General features: G+C 41.8%; 1 protein-coding gene across 1 annotated transcript; it reads left to right on the top strand.

The window, feature by feature from the left end:
• Window positions 1-1,835: 1,835 nt before the first annotated feature.
• Window positions 1,836-15,449, top strand: LOC311060364 (cerebellar degeneration-related protein 2-like). The gene is made up of 6 exons (XM_084078528.1): window positions 1,836-2,412; window positions 9,153-9,265; window positions 10,196-10,344; window positions 10,513-10,677; window positions 10,816-11,023; window positions 11,149-15,449. The coding sequence occupies exons 1-6, from the start codon at window positions 2,328-2,330 to the stop codon at window positions 11,914-11,916; spliced, it is 1,488 nt and encodes a 495-aa protein (XP_083934654.1). The 5' UTR covers window positions 1,836-2,327; the 3' UTR covers window positions 11,917-15,449.
• The last annotated feature ends 4,815 nt before the right edge of the window (window positions 15,450-20,264 follow it).

Below are 20,264 nucleotides of genomic sequence, written 5' to 3'. Positions count from 1 at the left end.
TGGTCAAACATTGGCCAAATTGTGAAATAAAAGAGGCAAAGATGGCAACGCGAGGCGTTGTGAGCTTGTCGATCTGCTATTTCCAATATTTAGTACGTGCATAGGGAGGGGGGTCCCCAGTTTAAGTAGGATTATTTTGGGGGGTCACGGCCGTAAAAGGTTGAGAACCACTGCTATATACTATACGAGTTTAGTTACCAGCAAAATCCACCCTGCCCCTCCATTTATTGCTTCCTACTGCTTCTGCTTGTACATACTGGTGGCTTTCATCGGGCAAAGTGCTCCAACTAATGGGGAAATGTGATTAGGCTACACCTCAGAGCCTGAGAAGAGAAGGGGAATCATAGAACAGGCTGATCAAAGATGTGTAGCTCATGCCTGCCCTCTAGTGTTATAAATATATAGAATCAAGCTGTATACCCCTGTCTTCCTATTTGACATAAGTAAACACACAGCAATAGTCATTCTGTGCAATGAATCGATTCTACTTGAAGAATGGCATTTAACTGCAAACCTGCAATGGGAGCTGATGATGTAATTTAAGATGAAACTGTGAAAAGAAAGTGCATTTCGTATCATCTGCATTTTAGGAAAAATGCTTGAATCCTGTGTTTTTAAAGCAATAAAGTAACCTACAGTGTCCAGGTTGGTCTGATGATCTAAATTTATTTAGAGTAATATTTCTCTATCATTTCTATATTTGATATGAAATCTTCATTTATCCTTAGGATTGTGAACCTCCTGGAGCCCAATGAATCAGCCATGTCAACCCCCTTAAGCGTTGTTGGTCATTGACATTGATTGATGATAGTCACCTACATGTACCGACCAGTGTTGCCGTGTCTGCTTATTATAAGCGACCTTGGGCTTGTTTTTCTGTAAAGTTGCTTGTTGCAGGTTGCATGCAGGTTGTGTTTTTTGGGCTTGTTTCTAAAGTGTAGTTACTTATTTTTTGGGCTTGTTTCAAATTCTTTCGATTATTGTTTAAACCAGTGGTTCTCAAACATTTTCATGTCCCCACCGAATGTGTTAATTAATTATAATATAGATATTATAATTATAATAATTTGTCCATGGACCCCCATCTGAAATTATAATTTGTGCCAGGGACCCCCGTACCAGGTGTGTGTTGTTAAAATGTTTAAAAGATATTCCATACATATAGCCCTTTCTTCTCAAGATTTTTTTAAAATAGCCATTGTACTGTATTATAGGTTTAAAGTGCTCTTGGCCCATGTCGCTTCTTTTGGGCTTGTTTTCATAGACCGGTAAGTTAACAGGATAGGTGGGCACCAAGGAAGAGCGGGCACCTTGTGTTAAATTGGCTATTTTTTATGTAAAAAAAAAAAAGAGGAAAATGTTTTTAAGTAAAGTAAAGTATATAAATGATTAGAACATACTTATACATTCGACAATTAAGGTCTGATATTTCTACAATAGCTACCTGTATATCCAGTCATCTTGGGACATAAACAAGAAGTTGAAGGATAAAATTAAGTGTGATAATGATGTACCCTGCATGTTCACATCATAGCCTACTTCACGTTACTTACAAATATTAATTTCAATATTAAACATCTTGTACGGTGCCCAGATGTCCCTAGTAGTGCCCACCTATCCTGTGTATCCCATAGACCTATTGCTTATTTATCTCGCAAACAATCTGGCAACACTTAGGTGCCGACTGACTGTGATGCTCATGGTCGGCTGGAGGCAGCAGACACAGACAGGGAGGAAGTGCTGCTGCTGCTGCCGAGCTATTGCAACATCATCATCATCTGCCACGTCTAGCAGTCACACAGTGTGTCTCTGCAGCACAGCAGCGGTCCCTGGAACAGCATGGGACGGATGAGAGGCTGGTGGGTGTGACGGAGGAAGGACATAGGAAATACCATGGGAAATACAACAGCCAAACAACACTTCTTCTTCCAGTTCCAACAGCTGACTTCCAGAGTCCAGACCACAGGCGTATTATAGGCCTATACGTTATTATAAAGACAGTGGATGTGGAGTTAAAAAGACATAAAGTAGGCTTTGTTGTGTGTTCGATATTAGAGGAGGGCGTCAGTTATTCGTCACCGCCGGTGCTGGAGGACCTAAACTGGATGTCTTTTGTTTAGTGTCGAAGCGGCAGTAGCAAGACGTCATACTGTAGTGTACAACATCCTCCTTGTGCATGTGAGGACGCGCGCACACGCGCGTGCACACACACACACACACACACACACACACACACACACACACACACACACACACACACGCAGAGAGAGAGAGAGAGCGCGCGTGTTCGATCCTGCAGTTCGGTGGAGGTGGCTGGCTGATCATCCATGCTGCTAAGCTCAGGGAGAATCATGGAAGAATTCGTGACCGAAGAGGAGGAACCATGGTACGATCAGCAAGATCTGGAGCAGGGTAAGCATAAACACCCTCCTCCTCCTCCTCCTCTCTCTCTGTCTGTACTCCCACACGGCCCTGCATGCAGCATCATCCCATCAGGATGAGCTCAGCTCTTCTCTAGCTGCACAAAGGTCTTTTTTCATGCAAGAGCTATGATGCAGTGGTGGAAAAAGTACTCACATTTTTTAAAGTATCAATACTGCAATGTGGAAATACTCCGTTACAAGTAAAAGTCCGGAATTCAAAATTGACTTGAGTAAAAGTGCATAAGCATTGCTATCAATATGTATTTAAAGTACCAAAAGTAGAAAGTACTCAATATGCAGAATGACTCACTTCACAAGTTTTTAAATGTATGAAATGTATAAAAATATTTTGAAAATAGTAGATCTACAAGCTCTCAATGCGCAAGGCAGTGTGAGCTTGTAGATCGGCTATTTTCAAATGGCCGAAATGTATATTGGGGCTGAAGTGGTTACTGTATGTTTTGTAATAATAATCAAAATTTACAAAGTAACTAGTAACTAAAGTTTTCAAATAATTGTAGTGGAGTAAAAGTACAATATTTGCCTCTAGAATGTAGTGGAGTAGAAGTAAAAGTACTAAAATTGGAAATACTCCAGGAAAATAAAAGTACCTCAAAATTTTACTGAAGTACAGTACTTAGTACATTTACTTAGTTAGTTACTTTACACCACTGCACAAAGGTCTTTTTTCATGCAAGAGCTATGATGTCACCTACACATCATTTGCGTTTAAAATGCACATACTTTAAAAAAAAATCATATATCATCATAGAATGCACAATCTGTGCCACTTTGACAGTATGCCAACTACCCGTTTTGTCATGGCTACCGACAACAATGGAGCACAGCTTTCTTTTGAAGTGATCAAAAAAGACGTATTTGATCTGTTTGAAGCAGCCTATGACTTATAATAATGCCTGATAAACCATCAAGCACAAAGAACAAGCCCTCAGCAAATAACGGGACCAGACAAGTCTTCAAGGAGTTTACTTTGGCCATGCATTTTGGAATAAAAGCTACACTTCACAAGTGTAGGCTACATGGAAGTATTTGACTAATTAAAAACAGTCAGATTGAATGGCATTTGATAGTGTTTAGCCCCTTGGTTCTCAAAGTGGGGTCCGGGGACCCCCAGGGGTCCTTGAGGGAGTTCCAGGGGGTCCCCAGCTAAATGATAGATAGTTAGGAACCAAATGGACCCTTATGGGTCTGTAACTCTGAGAGTGTACAAATGGACCAAATGGACCCTAACGGGTCCATTTGGTTCCATTTGTACACTCTCAGAGTTAAATTAACACTGATTTTACAATATAAATTGGGGTCCCAGAGATAGAAATGCCAGTAAATGGGGGTCCGTAGCCTAATGCATGTCAAACTGGGGATTAAAATGGTTGAGCAGTACAAATCTTCTCTTATGGGGGTCCTTGGCATATATTTTCAAATGGGGGTACGCAGGCTAATAAGTGTGCATTTGGGGGTCCTTGACATGTAATAGTTTGAGAAGCACTGGTTTAGCCACTCAGCTCATCCTGAGTGTGTCCTAATAGGTTATAGCCTACTAGAGCAGGAGTCATTTCCTCGAGAAGCAACCTAATGTCTTATCATGCTCTTTGAAAAGGTAGTTATAGGCTATTTCTCTTTATTCTGGTGGTAAGGTTTACATGATCTGTACCCGAGTAAAATCTGCGTGGTAGCCTACTACTTCACAGTCAGTCTGCTCCCATTCAAGCAGCCGAACATTTTAGATGAAAAGAAGAAAGAAAATGACAGAATCACCCACACATACACCGCCTCTCCCTTTGCACCAATTGTCATTTCCTGCCTTCTTTAATCTATCACTTAGTCTGTGCCAAAGCAGTTATTACACAACCTACCAGTGGTGGTGCCACTGGTGCAATGAGCTGATGCAGAGATTTTACTTGGCTCTTGATACGAAAGAGCACTCATGCATACACACACACACAAACAAACAAACATGCTCAAACACACATGCACATAACTTGCATGGCACATAAACGTATTTCGTCTTCACATACAGTATAATTTACAAAATGACAGCGGAGAGATAAAAAATATCTCCTTGGTAGTGGGTGATTTGTCTTCTCTTTACTCTTGGAGATAAAAGAGAGTGCAAAGAAATAGACAGCAGTAGAAAGGACTGCATTTTCCAAAACTGCATATTGAGGAACAATTTGTCACTCTTTTCTATTCATCCATCTCAATGTTGCACTGCCCCTGACCAGCGTGCTCCACAGAGGAGAGGACTCCTGTCCTGACCCCCCAGGTGCAAGTGTCAGGTTGGGTATGGTTCAGGGTTTTAAAGTGCTGACTGGCTGTGCACACTGTCAGATGTGTGTGACACTGCCAGGTGCAATGACTCCATCAGAAAGAGAGACACCACTGGCATTGTATTACCTTCCAGCTGGAGAGGAGAGGAATCACTGTGAGGTGATGTTAGGAGGATCACTGGCCAAACCAAGCTCACTGGAAGGAAAGGAAAAAAACAATCAACTGTGTCCTGGAAATTCAGCAGATGTGAAACGTGGAATGATGCAAAGTGGGAGTATGTTTGCAGATGTGGCTACGACTCGTGTTTCCAACACTGAAACAAAACAGAAGAGATTAAAAGGGTGCAAACATTGTGAATAGGATGCTTCTTTGTTCAAACCCTTTGTTTGTCAGCCAGGGCCTGTAATGGCATTAGTCCAAGAGGCAAATATGTGCCCAGACCAGCTGAGACAGGAGGCTTGCTAGGAGCCTAGGACCCACTGGTTATCAAGGCTGGGCTTACGTCTAATGAGTTGCTTCCAGGGCAGTCTACTCTTATTACAGGCTATAACGTGCTTGCACCACTTAAAGAAAGCACTTTAAACTTGACTGTGTTGCTCTCTCAGAGTGGGTCTGTAGCTCAGATCAGGGGACAGGAAGTGGACAGTTTTTTTTCCCACATTCCAATGATTCACAAGAGGGATACGCACCTACCAAAACAACTCCTCCTGTGTTGCTGGAGAAGATCGCTATTCCACATGCATGCAGGAACAGGGGGCACAGATTGCCCTGCTTACACATGCAACGTTGTGTGTGCACAAAAGCTTTTTTGAGATTGCATATGCATTACTTTACAGGCACAACTGGGGCTGTCAATTGTCTATTACAACGTGCAGAAAATTCATGCAGCACAGTAGCTTGTGTATGAGGCACTGACCCTGAGATGACGATGACAATGTCGTCCTCTTTGGGCTACAACACAGAGTCGTGATAAATAGACTGAATGGCTGGTGGCCAGTATTGGATGGTTAACCATTTCAAAACCTATATACTTTGTGGACTGGGGTCCCCCAGGGGTCTGTACTTGGTCCCCTCCTCGTCAATATGACATGCACAGAATAGGGAGGGACGCTAGGGTTCATGTGGTTAATACTGAGGGGAACTTAAAACATTTATCTCTTCACTTCTCTCATTTCAGTCCTCTATCCCAGTTTTCTCCTATCTTTCCCTCTCCCCAGTTTAGGTTGTCACTGAAGTGGGGGGCTATTGAGTAAACCTGTTTTATCTCTGCAAATCGATCCCAGTAATCATCATAGAGAGACAGAACTGTGAATACAGACGCTGAGCTAGTGTTTTGGGTTGTGTGTTTTATTGGTGGTGTCTGGTTTGGGAGTTTTCAAACCCGCCCTTAGCTTTAGAGAGGGGTTTTGGTCTGTTGTCGGCGGACCTCAGCCAAAGGAGTACACATTCTCTGCTTATGTAATTCAGTTTCCTTTTTTCGAGGAAAACACAAGATAATTTATGAGAGCAACACCATCCAAGTGGCTGTAAAAGCCCCAGCTGTGCCGGCTTGTAACTCATTACATCAGAAATAAGACAAGCACAGAGTGTAGTGTTTCTATTAAGTATTCTTTATGAGTATTCACATTTCTAGCAGTGTCTCCAGTGCTATCTCAAGCCTAATTTATACTTTGGTCATATGATCACGTTGCTCGCTGAAAATAATCGATTTTCAACTGTAAAAAAGGTCATTCAAAATCAGTTATTTTCGGTGAGTAACATGGCTGTACAACTAAGTACACAGCTGTGCAGTGAGCCTTATTTAACCCCATAGGGTGAATAACAGAAGCACAGTTGTACAACTGTTTAGTACCACACAGAACCCATTCTTGTGTTGGAGGTGAAAAAAGTCCCTGGTGTGATGTGCGGGCGTATGTGATGAAAGAAGAACTAATTATACGCGAGCCATGTGACAAGAAGAACTAAGACAAAAATATATATAAATGTGAAATTACTGAAATCACCTAAAAGAGACATTCTCAAAGAAAACGAAGCCTATCAGAGTTTGATTTCAACAGACCTCTTCTAACTGGCTGGTCAATAGGGGAGGGGATGGCTACACAGACACACCATTGACAACTCTAGCACTTATTTATTGTGCTTAGCTGTGCGTGGGTGTCACCCACCGAAAATAGCAGATCTACAAGCCCACAACGTGTCGTACTGCGATGTGTTGTGGGCTAGTAGATCCGCTGTTTTCGGTGCACTACACCTCTGTGAAACGTTGTATAAATCAAGCCTATAACTCTACGGATTGCTGCATTCAGTTGTAGCCTACCTGTGTGTGGCCAAGCCCACATGGGAATTAATTAAGCTGTCAGTGCAGAAGCACGTATGTTGAATTAGCCCATGTGCAGGAGCTGTGAACAGCATGCTACGCTGTAGTATGCTCAGTACACAGTTTAATTGAGGAAAGACAGGAAGAGGCAACATGTAGATGTAGTGGAAAAGCCTGCAATGATGAGGAATAAGAGTGTATGTATGCAATATGATTGAAATGTCCTGTGAACTGTATAAATGCTTGTTTGCTGCCGACTTGCATGTTATTTCTTGTTTAGGCCCTTAAGTGAGTTGCGAGCCCCACTTTGCTCTTAAGGCCCAGATGCAAACACACGGCTGGGTCAGAGGTTAGAGTTGAATGAAAGCAATCAACGTCTGGAATCACTCCCAGTGATCACCATTGATTGCTGAAGAAGTCTCAGTGTGACGACCTTATCGGCTTTTCAGTCCAGCCTCGTCTCTCTTTCTGTCTCAGTTCACTTCTTGCTGACTCATGAGACCGGACAATATTGTGCACCACGAATACCTGTCAGTGCTGAACAGAGAGAGAGTGACTCAGCATCCAGGTCCGTCCGTACTGTATGTGTTGGAAGGACAAATGAAGGCAATAAAGAGGTCTCATAAGTGCTTCCATTATTTTACGACCCACACAGCGCTATGGAGCGCTGCATGCTTTTGCTAAAAGCTCCCTGAACGACGCAATGCATTATTTAATACTGTACATTATATTACAGGTGTAATATATGTGTATATACATTATATATGTGTGTGTGTGTGTGTGTGTGTGTGTGTGTGTGTGTGTGTGTGTGTGTGTGTGTGTGTGTGTGTGTGTGTGTGTGTGTGTGTGTGTGTGTGTGTGTGTGTACTGTATACTGTATACATATAATATAATGATACTCCATACCTCTTTTGATGCATGGCAAAAAGAAGAAGAAGAAAGAAAAAAAAAATCCTAAGCACACAAAGTCCATTATTAGATTTGATGGTATAATTTTTGCACAATCAAAATACCTTTTGTTGAGCACTATTGGTTATACAATATCTTTCTTTGAAGCAATACATATTTACATGGACTGGTCTGTAAAAGGAAGAGAACATTTTTTTTTTACAGGAATCTGATTGTACAGTACTTTCAATACAATCGATTAATAGAATCATATCGTTTTAAACACGTGGCATGCATTGGAAAAGTACCTATACTTTTGACAACTTCTATTACACGCATATTGCACCTATACATCGGAGCTAAGGTATGCTTTCTGCCACATTGGAAGTTTCCTCTGACCTTCTTGTGAGCGAGGAGCAGCTCACTTGACTGCATGCTTCTGAATCTTCACCTATTCTGGTCCTGATCTCATTGGAGAGGTGGGCTCTTCATCAAATTATCGTGGCACACATCGCTGACCTTCATACACCGTCTGCAAGGAGGAGCACTGTGAATGCTGTCTCTCTGGCTCCAGCTCTCTTTCTCTCCCTGTAGCTGTCCTGCTTTATTCCAGACCAAAATAAAGCACCGTGCCCTGCCCTCCTGACAGACACCTTGGTCCTTTCCAAAAGTAGAACAATGGGCTCCATTAGTTTTGAGCGCATACAGTATATCAGCCTGTACTACTGTACCTCCAGATAGCCTAGATAGCCACTGCACCTCATCATGTAATGAACTCCCATGTGTCACTTTTCACCCCCCACATCTCCATCCTTGCGATTATCCATGTGCTGCTGCCTCTTTTTCTTACACATCCCTCTTTTATTACACACTCAGTTGCTCATCCACCCCTCTCTCAATCTAATTAAATGTTCCCTCTAGTCCTCCTTTCCTTCCAATCCTCTCTGGCCCTCTTACATCTTCAATATACCATTCTGTCTCAGCCGTGATAGGTTTGCCACTGCCTTTTACTGAGGTTTTTGATTCTGAATTGCATTCTCTTATTTGTCTGTTTTATTTAATTGTATTGTTTTGTGTAAAGCACTTTGAATTGCCTTGTTGTCGAAATGTGCCATACAAATAAACCTGCCTGGCCTTGCCTCTATCTTGGCCCTTGCTCTCTGGCATCCCTGCATTCCCATCAATTTATCTTTCTGTCTCCTTCTCTCTCTCCGTCTCTCCTCCCTTTTGTCTAGACCTCCACCTGGCGGCCGAGCTGGGCAAGACGTTGCTGGAGAGGAACAAGGAGCTGGAGGACTCCCTACAGCAGATGTACATCACTAATGAAGAGCAGGTGCAGGAGATTGAGGTATGGATGACAATTTTAGCAGCATATTACCGAGAGATCATTACACGATTCAGCCGGATCAAAGAGGAATAAGAGGATGAAGAATGAGACGTTCAGTAGTCTCTGTTTCTCCTGCTAATGCATATCATAAAATATGTATTTTGGATTCTTAAAAAGTGTCAGGGCTCTTCTTTTGATGATGAAATAAAAAATAAAATAGGTATGCATTCATCTATTGATGAGACTTTGGTGATTGTAATGCACTCCACTGCTGTCCCTTCTAGACTGCCAAACAGCTACAAACAAGTTGTAAGCCATTAACCCAGGCAATGAGTTGTCTAATGGAAACTGAGAATCAGCATAGTGAAAGAGAATTCAATCAAGGGATTCAGGAAACTCATTCCCCTCCCTCCTCACTGACATAAGCCATTAACCACTTCAACTTCGTTGACCAAGGACCCCCAGGGCCAGGGTCTGTACTTACTTGGCCCCCTCCTGTTTACCCTCTACACCAAATCTCTTTGCCAAAAGCGTGTCGCATTGTGAGCTTGTAGATCAGCTGTTTTCACAGAATCTTTGCTTAATAAGCTCAGAATAGAGACAGTAGGGTTCATGTGGTTAATTTTAAACAATACTATTAACTGAAACAAGAGATGAAGTCAGACACAGGACTTAACCACAAGTGATGTGTGTCAGGCATGTACTGTATGAGCCCATGCATGTGGGTGTGTAGTGTGTATGTATGGTGCTTAATGGTGGTATTATATGGATTCACCACTTTCAACCTGGCATCCCGATTTTGTGCATGTGATTATGGATGAAATGTTTTTCATAATTTTCATCAACATGTTCAAAATCTAAATAATGTGTGGTGTGTGTGCATGTGTTTGACAAGTCAATACATGTTTTCTTCAACCAAAAAAAATGTTTATGTTAATTTGTGTCCTCCAGTACCTGTCGAAGCAGCTGGACGTTTTGCGGGACATGAATGAGCAGCATGCTAAAGTCTACGAGCAGTTGGATAGCACCGCCAGGGAACTGGAACTCACCAACCGCACACTGGTGACTGACAGCAAGACCTCATCGCACAAGATAGAGAGGTGACAGACACCAGGATTTGAGCTAGCTCCAAAATCCTTTCTTTCGTTCTTCTGTCCTTTCTGTCTTTCTTTCCTCCCTTCCTCTCTTGTTTTTATTTCCCTACTTCCCACCTTTCATTCTCCCTTTCTTCCTCACGTCCTAACCAATCCTCTTCCTGTGTCTGACAGGTTGACAGGGACCATTGAGACCATGCAGAACCAGGTGGAATCTCTCTCAGGGCAGGTAGAGCAGCTTCGCTCCATGGAGCAGCTCCGTGTGAAGAGGGAGAAGAGGGAACGCCGCAAGACCATCCACTCTTTCCCTTGCCTGAGGGAGCTTTGTACGGCACCCAGGTCAGGGTGACATGTCTGAACACTGTTTTATGGTTTTAATATTATACAATATGGTATGTACCCTGAAGTACCTTGTGATCAAAAAGATGAATATTGTACAATAGTTGATGTGTGTGTGTGTGTGTGTCTTTCTATCAGTTACGAGGATGGATTTGTGGTGGGTCGAGCTGAGAGTTTCTCTGTGGACGCAAAGCGCCAGCCTCTGGAGGAAGAGAACGAGCGTCTGAGGGAGGCGGTGTCAGCTCTGCGCTCAGCGGGGCGGGCGGAGAGGGGACGCAGGGAGGGAGCGGAGAAGGAGTGCCACCTTCTCCTGGGGGAGTTCTCTCGCCTGGAGAAACGGGTGCAGGTAGGATTCAAGCCCCAATTAATACTTGGGCCGTCGTACACAAACGTGAAACGTCATATGACAAAAGTATACACCAGGCTTCGGGATTACACATGAATCATGACTCTTATGTTTCTCCCCGGCAGGACGCTGAGAGCTGCCAGGTGAGGGTACGTGAGCTAGAGGTGGAGCTCCAGGAGTTGCAGCAGCTGCGGCGCGCAAGGACGTTCCTCATGAGCGGCGAGGACGACGGCCTGGCATTCACGCAGAACCTCCTCAACAACACCCCGGAGACGGACACCTTCCTGGAGCCGGAGCTGGGGGAGACGGGAGGAGGGGTGAGGGAGGAGACGGAAGGCGGAGGGGGAGTGGGAGGGGAGGCCCTGCCTACATCCAGCCCGGTGAGGAAGAGCTGCAGTGACACGGCGCTCAACGCCATAGTGGCGCGCGATGCCTCGGGCCGCCGGAGGGGGAGCTATGCTATCCACGCCAACAGCGTGAGGAAGAGGGGGATGTCCATACTCAGGGAGGTGGATGAGCAGTACCACGCCTTACTGGAGAAGTACGAGGAGTTGCTGGGGAAATGTAGGCGCCACGAGGAGGGCATTTGTCATACTGGGGTCCAGACCTCTCGGCCCGTCTCCAGGGACCCCTCCATGAAAGACTGTGCCATGGGCCCCACCCCAGCGCCTCCAACCACCCCCAACCTGTCCCCTTCCACCCCAGAGGCCATGGAGAGCATCAGCAAACAGGTGGAGGCCGTGGATAAGCGACTGGGCCAGAATACTCCAGAGTACAAAGCCCTTTTTAAAGAGATCTTTTCTCGTATCCAGAAGACCAAGACTGACATCAAAGCTACCAAAGCTGCTAAAACGAGCAAATCTAGCAAGTCTGGCAAATCTAGTAAACAATAATCACCTTGGTTTAGAGAGTTGCTATGGGATTGTTTTGTTTGTTCAGTATGGAGCATTGTTAGAGGCTGTGTTTCCACAGAAATGTGTTTTTGTTCATGGTGGAGCGCTTTGGATATCAAACATGTGAATACCCAGAGCCCTTCCAAATTATTGTTGCTATGATCGATCTGATGATTTAGCAGCGGATCTCAAGGAAGATCCTGCTGTCAGGAGAAGAGGTAGGAGTGTATGTAATCAACCTCCCCTCTGTCACGTTGGTTGATCTTTTAGTCCCGGCATTGATGAGTGGCGCTCCTCTCCAAATGTTGAACTGTTTTATACTCGAGGTGCCCCAGAGCATTCCGTCAAAAATGACGCAAGCTGCCGAACGCACTAAAAAACGAAAGGCGTTGGGAAGAGGATGGCTCCTAGTGCATCTTTATCATAGAAATGCATGCCGAAAGGCAATGGCAGCTCAAAAAATGCTTTCTGCGGACACAGCCCCTTATGGGCAGCTCGTTTCAGCTCAGATTAGAAATCCAGCATTCCATCCATAATTAAAATAGTCTAATAAGGAAGAAACCAATTTGCATGAAATGAATTTAAATTTTTACAAAAATTACATTCAGCCCTAATTATAAAACATAAACAGCAATCAAAATTTGCGCCTTCTTTAGCTGTGGCACCAATTGCATCAATTGAACATGTACTCTCTGTCTATCCTTACCTAAGAACTATGTTAATTGTCAGTTTCATTTTGCTACAAAACCACACATAGAGCAATTGTGACTTACAGCTATACTAACAACATTAACAAGATACAGCCAAGATACAGCCTTATGCCTCTCACCACCATCACACGACTGCACCGAATGATTAAATCTGCCTCTAGAAATGTGCATCCGCTAAACTTCAGCAGTGCTTTAGCGGCTTTCCCAAACACTGGGTCGGGACCCATTTGTGGGTCACGGACACATTTTTATGGGTCACGACTCATGAGTAAATATCCCTTTATTTTTTGTTTCCTACATTTTGTTTTTTATTATTATTATTATTTCAAAACACCCCCCCCAAAAAAACATTTTTTTTTCATCCATTAGGATCAAAAATTATTTCATGAATAAAAAAAAACTAAGAAATTCCATAAATTAGAAAACAAATGTTTAAGAAGTAGAGAAAATAGCTGATCTACAAGCTCACAGCGCAACGTACCGTGACGCGTTGTGAGCTTGTAGATTTGCTATTTTCACTAGCTTGTGCCCAGGGGCACAAGCTATTATCTTTTGGGTCTCGAGCTAAAAGGTTTGGGAACCAGTGCGCTAATGGATTAAATAGCCGATTAAAACAGGACCGTGACATGTTGAGCTCTATGTAATCAATCCATTACGGCATACAGTATATAGTTCAGTTATAGTCTCCATTCTTCTCAACCATCTTCAAGAGTGAGCTGGAGTGGCTAATAATTCACCTGCTGGTATATTATCATTATATCTATAAAAGTACATTTTCTAATTCTAAACCGTCAACAGACCTTTTGCCTGGAGCATGTTGCTACTATGGCGCACTGCTCTGTGTGTGTGTGTGTGTGTGTGTGTGTGTACTGTATGTGCGCACGCGTGTGTGCGGTGCGAGCGCATGTGTGTGTGTGCGACCTTGATACTGTATTTTATATTTTAGGGATGCCTCACCCGAGATTTAAGACCAGTTCAACGAACTTAGAAACTCAGCGCTCAAATGCAATAGAGAGGATTAAGTAAGTAAATGTAATTTAGGGCATCCACAATTTATGCACTTACAGTTGTGGAAATAATGTTTGAATAAGGAACTTTATCCTTCCACTGTGAAATTCTCAGTGTCACGCTACTTCACTCTAAAGGGAGCATATCACCATTAGGCCATGGTGCAGGAGTTATCAACATTCATGAGTAGTAATTCTATATAATCAAGGCAGGCAAGTAAAATTATATTTAAGTATGATGCTGATGAGAAGATTGTTTTGCGTTTGCTTATTTCTCAAAATGTCCTGTCTTTGAGTCCTGAATGTCACGGAACGGTAAACCCGCTAAATGCTAGCAGAACAAAAGCTGCTGTCCTTCTCCATCTTTGTGAAAAGATGCCGCAAACAATCTCTGAAGATTGTTGCCTTTTCTGTGCCCTAGGTATTATGAACACTCATGCAAGAGCATATTCAATGCTTAAGGCTGTGAAATAGATATGTCGCTTTGTTAAGTAAAGTCTAATGTATTTTTATTGTCTTTTGTTCTGACACCACATACAGTATAAGTTGTTACATTGTCGAGAAAGAAGGTGTATTTTGCTGCCTCACCTCTAACAAACCAAACCAAAAAATATATAATTACACATAACCAGGCATAACTGTGATTGTGATAATAATGGTCAAAACATAATATACTGGCCGTTGTGTGAAGACAAGGAAAGGCTTGGGAACATACAGTAAACATGTATAGTTCCTGATAAAGATGAGCTTAGAGGTCAAAATGCTTATGTTACAATGAGACATCAAATGTCTTTAACAGTTTGCAGATTATTTTTCTTTAATTATAGAGGGACATGTAACAGAATTGTCACCCGTATAAGGATTCTAGCTTGAGCCTTTGTATAACAATCTATGATATAAAACTAACAAAACTGCAACCGTATTGCACCTTTTCCACTATATACTGTACCTATGCCTTTTTCTTGGGTAAATTAAGGATTTAGAACTTTCTTATAATGAATGTGATAATAGTGATCATATTTTATATCTAATTCTGCAGTAAACCGTTTGAGGACATAGAGTATGTATGCTTCAAGCGTAACCTCCATGGCACCTGAAACACTACAATTGTGATGTGTGGTAATGTGAAATGTGAGTTATGTAGAGAATGGATGTTATTGCAGTTTGGAAAGTCCAAGAGTACTTTTGTTTTCTCTCAGGGTCTCTCAGGGCATTCTGACTGGGGGACTTGTGATGAAGTTGAACTACCTGTCTTAACTGTTGAAACAAAGTTCAATCCTAGCTCTGGAGGACTGCTGTGTGTAGAGTTCACAGGAAACCAACACCCACATGCCAGATTCAACAAATCAAACTGTTGATAATATGTTGCGTTGTTGAATCACATGTAATAGTGTATGACAGGAACGTATGTATGTAGGCACTACAGTCTTATATGACAAGGAGTGAGGAACAGTACATCAAGCCATTGGAGTAAATGATGCCAAACCAGAGCCTGTTTTGTCAGTCCTTTAATGGCTCTATAGGTTTCTGTGCTGCAATGTCTTACCTATTGCACTTGAAAATGTCATCTTTTGCGTATGAAGGCTTGTATAGTTATCTATTTATTTGTGTGTGAATGTTATAACATTGTTCTAAATGACTTTTTTATCATTTAGTTTTGGTGCCTATATGTGAATGTCACTAACATATACTTAGAGTGAACCTAATTTGCTTTACTTATATCATCCGGTTCAAACGTGTGTATTATTAGTTATTAGAATATTGGCATCAACGATTGGTCATACAGTATGTTAGCTCTCTTCATCACTGAGCTGATATCCCCATTATTGCCATGTTAATAAAGCATTGATATTATGCCTCTTGTGTCGTGTTTAAATCTCACACAGAAGTGTTGAATTAAGACTTTTGATGACATGAAGCAAAGTTGTCTATAATACATGGATATATTACAACATTGATGTGGCTTTGTTAACCAGGTAGATCACATTAGGTAAAAACAATAATGCATCTCTTGAAAGGTAAGCAAAGTAGGTTTCAAGTGAGTGGGATTCTGGGAATGGAACAGAACTTCTGGTGGCTGGTGGGGTCGTTGTCAGTCATCTATGACATGTCTTGTAATCATCACTAGCAAGGATGTAAGAACAGACAAGGTTACCAAAGAACAAGAGTTTAAAATCCCCTAGAGGGTGTGCTTGCTCCTGACCAAAGTGGTTCAACCAACTGCCATTGCCATCCTTCCTATGCTCCAATAGTGTGGCTAAAAATGAAATTTAAGTTTCATGGAAATCTGCCCGTTAGATCTTTAGATTGTGCAAGTGGACATTTTGGTCTTAAGGGTGGGGGGCAGGGGCCACCAAAATCATTGGGGTTCATCCTGCAGGGAGTAAAAGAGTTAGTCCTTGTCATCTTAGTACATGTACTTAAGTAAAACAAAATTGAGGTATTTTTACTTTATTGGAGTATTTGCAATCTTATATACTTTTACTTCTACTCCACTACATCTCAAGAGACAAATATTGTACTTTTACTCCACTACATCTCAAGAGACAAATATTGTACTTTTACTCCACTACAATTATTTGAAAACTTTAGTTATTACTTTGTAGATTTGTATTATACATACCATTAACTTCAGCCCTATTTCAACTTTGGCTATTCGAAAATAGCCGACCTACAAGCTCACAAGCTTGTTGTGAGCTTGTAGATCTGCTATTTTCAAAAGGTTTTTTATACATTTGAAAACTTGCGAAATGGGACATTCTGCATAATGAGTACTTTTACTTTCGGCACTTTAAGTACATTTTGATGCCAATACTTCTGTACTTTTACTCAAGTAAATTATGAATTCCTACTTTTACTTGTAATGGAGAACTTCTACATTGTGGTATTGATACTTTTAGTAAAACATTTGAGTACTTTTGTAAGACTGAAAAGTTCCTATGGCTAGCAGTAGGGGGAGCGAGAGAGGGAGAGGAGAAAAATGGAGAGTGAGGGAGGAGAGAAGAAGAAATGTTGTTGTTGTTGTACTCATAGATATTATATATATCTATGGTTGTACTGAGTTTGCCGGTTGTACACGTTGAATGAAAAGAGTAAAAAGTTGATATTCTAAAGAGACTCCTCGTTCTTTATGTAGCACCCCAAGTGTTATACTGGTACACCACTGACTGTTCCTCATCAGTCATGCATGCCACATTCAGCAGGGTTCGTCCTTTAGGTTTAGGGGACCATGGAAGTGCTCTGCATATTCCATCATAATCCAGACAGTATTTTTCAAGATATAGGCCTATAGATATATATTGTGTGTGACCAATATGAACGTGAACCAACCAACTGGAGGAGAGAGACCCTGCAGTTGAAAGGTAACACATACAGAAATATGCTGCACAATAATGTCAGGGATAACCTGATTGTAACTGCTGGGCTGGCATCAAGTCATTGTTTTATTTTGTGTATTTGTCCTTCTAGTGACTTTTCATGTCTCTTGGGGGCGCTAAGTGTGTTCTATGTGTTGTAAGTTTCCAATTAGGTGTCATTTGTCACATCTGTGTTTCTGTAATTAAGTTTGTTGGCTACACCTGTTGTGTTGGAGAGGAGAGCATCAGTTTCCTTTGACTGAGGAAGACCAGCAGAAGAGAATGATTGTTGGAACAGAAAGAAAGAAAGTAAAGTAAATTAGAAGAAAGGAAGTAAAGTAAGATAAAAGAATGTAAAGAAGAGAAAAAGAAAGGTTTTGCAGAAAAGACTGTGTGCAAGCAGGCTAAGTGGTCAGTGTTTGTTTTTGAGTTATTGAGAAAGTCATGTATATTAATGTAAATGTCAGAATATACAAGTTAATGTTTTTCATCTTTTCTGTAATGTCAGTTCTACGATGTCTTCAGTGAATGAACACCAGAAAAACTCACATGCGACATGAATAATTTCGATTCGTTTCAAGTGAGTGGGATTCTGGGGAATGGAACGGAACTTCTGGTGGCTGGTGGGGTCGTCAGTCATCTATGACGTATCTTATCTATGACGTATCTATGACGTACGACTGAGGTTTCAGCACGCTCTGGGTATTTCAAAAAAATATGTAAAACAAAAAAAATACTGCATATTGTTTACTTCCTTGCAAAACAGTGGTATTGTTGTATTGGCCTAGGCAATGCTATCTATGGATGTTTACAAAACTGTAAGATGTAAACCTTATTTATAACAATAGAAATAAAACTTAACTTGCTACTTTTAGATACCGACTACCATGACTTGCTGCTTTTAGATACCGGCTACCTACACCGTCAATGCACCCGGACCGCGTGGCCTAATGGATAAGGCGTCTGACTTCGGATCAGAAGATTGAGGGTTCGAGTCCCTTCGTGGTCGTCTTTTGCTAAGCCTGGCGTCGCCCTGATATAAGATTGTCATACGGACCCTAACCTTGCATCACCAGACTTTCCACTTCGGACTCGGAGGACCCCAAGTGCGGAATCTGAACAGATTTGAACGGAACTCCTCCAAGACGGTCGCGCGAGATACATTAGCTTGGCAGCTAACGAATCTTCAGTGTGTTGCCATGTCTGCTTCTTATAAGCTTTCTAAAGTGTAGTTGCTTCATTTGGGCTTCTTTCTTATCCCCCCCCCTAATGTTAGGGGGGGGGGGGGTAGCAGATCTACAAGCTCGTGACGCGTTGTGAACTTTTAGATCGGCTATTATCAAATAGCCATAGCCTAGTCGCTTCTTTTGGCTTGTTTTCATAGACCATCGCTGCTAATTTCTCTCGCAGAATCTGGCAACACTGTTCGCGATGCGCGTTCACAGTAAATGTATTTTGTTCTCTACAGTAGAGTTGAGTCTACAGTAGAAGAGCTACTGGCCCTGAATATGTAGATGGAACTGTAAACGATAATAATGTTACGATGACCATTAACCACGTTTACTGCAATTCCGACCAATTCTTTATTCCATTAACTCATGATGAATAGAAGATAGAATTAAGTAGCAAAATTACGGATGGTTGGCTACGCAGCAGAGTGGCGCAGCGGAAGCGTGCTGGGCCCATAACCCAGAGGTCGATGGATCGAAACCATCCTCTGCTAATTTTGCGATTTTTATTGTTTTCCTTGTGTTTCCATTATAATGTCTGAAAGAGTCAAATAAGTAAGAAATTACATGTTATATGGTAGCTCCATTAAGAACCTCTCACTCCGCTATACAGCTCCGAGATGAGGTTCTATGTGGTATGTGCCATGTTTCCCATTGTAGCCAAACCGGGAGCAAGTACTGGCAGCGGACGTAGGGGGGTTTTCCGGGTTGAATGGGAAACATGGCCACAGGCTGACTAAATAAGCGATTTAAACGGATAGTTTCGCTCCGGACCCAAAATATTATGCCCCGGACCAAACCTTAACATCCGTGCGGTTTGGAATCTACCATTAGTTTTGGGATACGATGTATACAAAAGGGTAAACAGCGGAGCCTTGGTGGACGTTCAACCGATTCTGTATGACAACCACATAGAATCTCATCTCGGCGCTGTATACTGGAGTGAGAAGTTAGATGGATATACAGCAGAGTGGCGCAGCGGAAGCGTGCTGGGCCCATAACCCAGAGGTCGATGGATCGAAACCATCCTCTGCTAGTTTTGCGATTTTTATTGTTTCCTTGTGTTTCCATTATATCAAAGAAGTAAGAAATGACATGTTATATGTGCCGGACTGCCGCAGGTCGACTACCACATACCCGAATGGTCACAGATTTCAGCTTAATGGCAAATTATTTGGTATAATGGTAGAAGCCCTAGCCTTGATCAACACTATCATGTATTTTCTCGAGTCTGAATTTCATAAAATAAAGTCAGACTCGATAAAATACATATATGATAGTCTTGATCCAAGGCTAGTAGAATCCCATTATTTATATAGAATGGAAAACACCGAATCTATCTCCCTACTTTTTAATGCATTATGCCCTTGGTGGGCACCTCGTGTTAAATTGGCTATTTTTTCCAAAATGTAAAACAAAAAACATTTGGAAAATGTTTTTAAGTAAAATAAAATATACATGATTAGAACATGCTTAAACATTCGACAATTAAGGTCTAACATTACTACAATTGCTATAAAACCTGTACATCCAGTCATTTTGGGGCACGAACAAGAAGTTGAAGGATAAAATTAAGTCTGATAATGACTTCATTATTATTTTTTCTTCTTGTAGCACTTTGAGATTTGGTTCAAGTTTAAAGTGTGTTACATATTTTACGTATTTTCTGTTTTTACGTATCAGATAAACTGTATGTTCATATTCTGGTGATAGACTGTGCCTTAAACGTATGCCTATATATTTATTAATTGTTTAAACACTATGCTGTCCCGGTCAGTCTGAGATCTGACTACATTTATTTTACTTTCATCTTCAGATTTGATCGTTGTTACTTCATTTTAGTCTTACTTGTATCTCTGTACTCTTACCTGACCTGTTGTTTAATGCCTGCTGCATTATGCTGCTATTAAACCTGAACTTCCCCACTGGGATCAATAAAGACAGGTCTTTCAATGCCATGAATGCCTTTTTGATGAATCCCCTTCCTATTATTGATATCTCTGCCTACATGCAGCCCAGTGACCTCTCCCCATTCTTCCAACCTGT

Source organism: Gymnoscopelus microlampas, assembly GCF_963454915.1.
Source record: "Gymnoscopelus microlampas genome assembly, chromosome: 14".
Taxonomy (NCBI): domain Eukaryota; kingdom Metazoa; phylum Chordata; class Actinopteri; order Myctophiformes; family Myctophidae; genus Gymnoscopelus; species Gymnoscopelus microlampas.
This window is presented reverse-complemented; position numbering and strand designations above follow the sequence as displayed.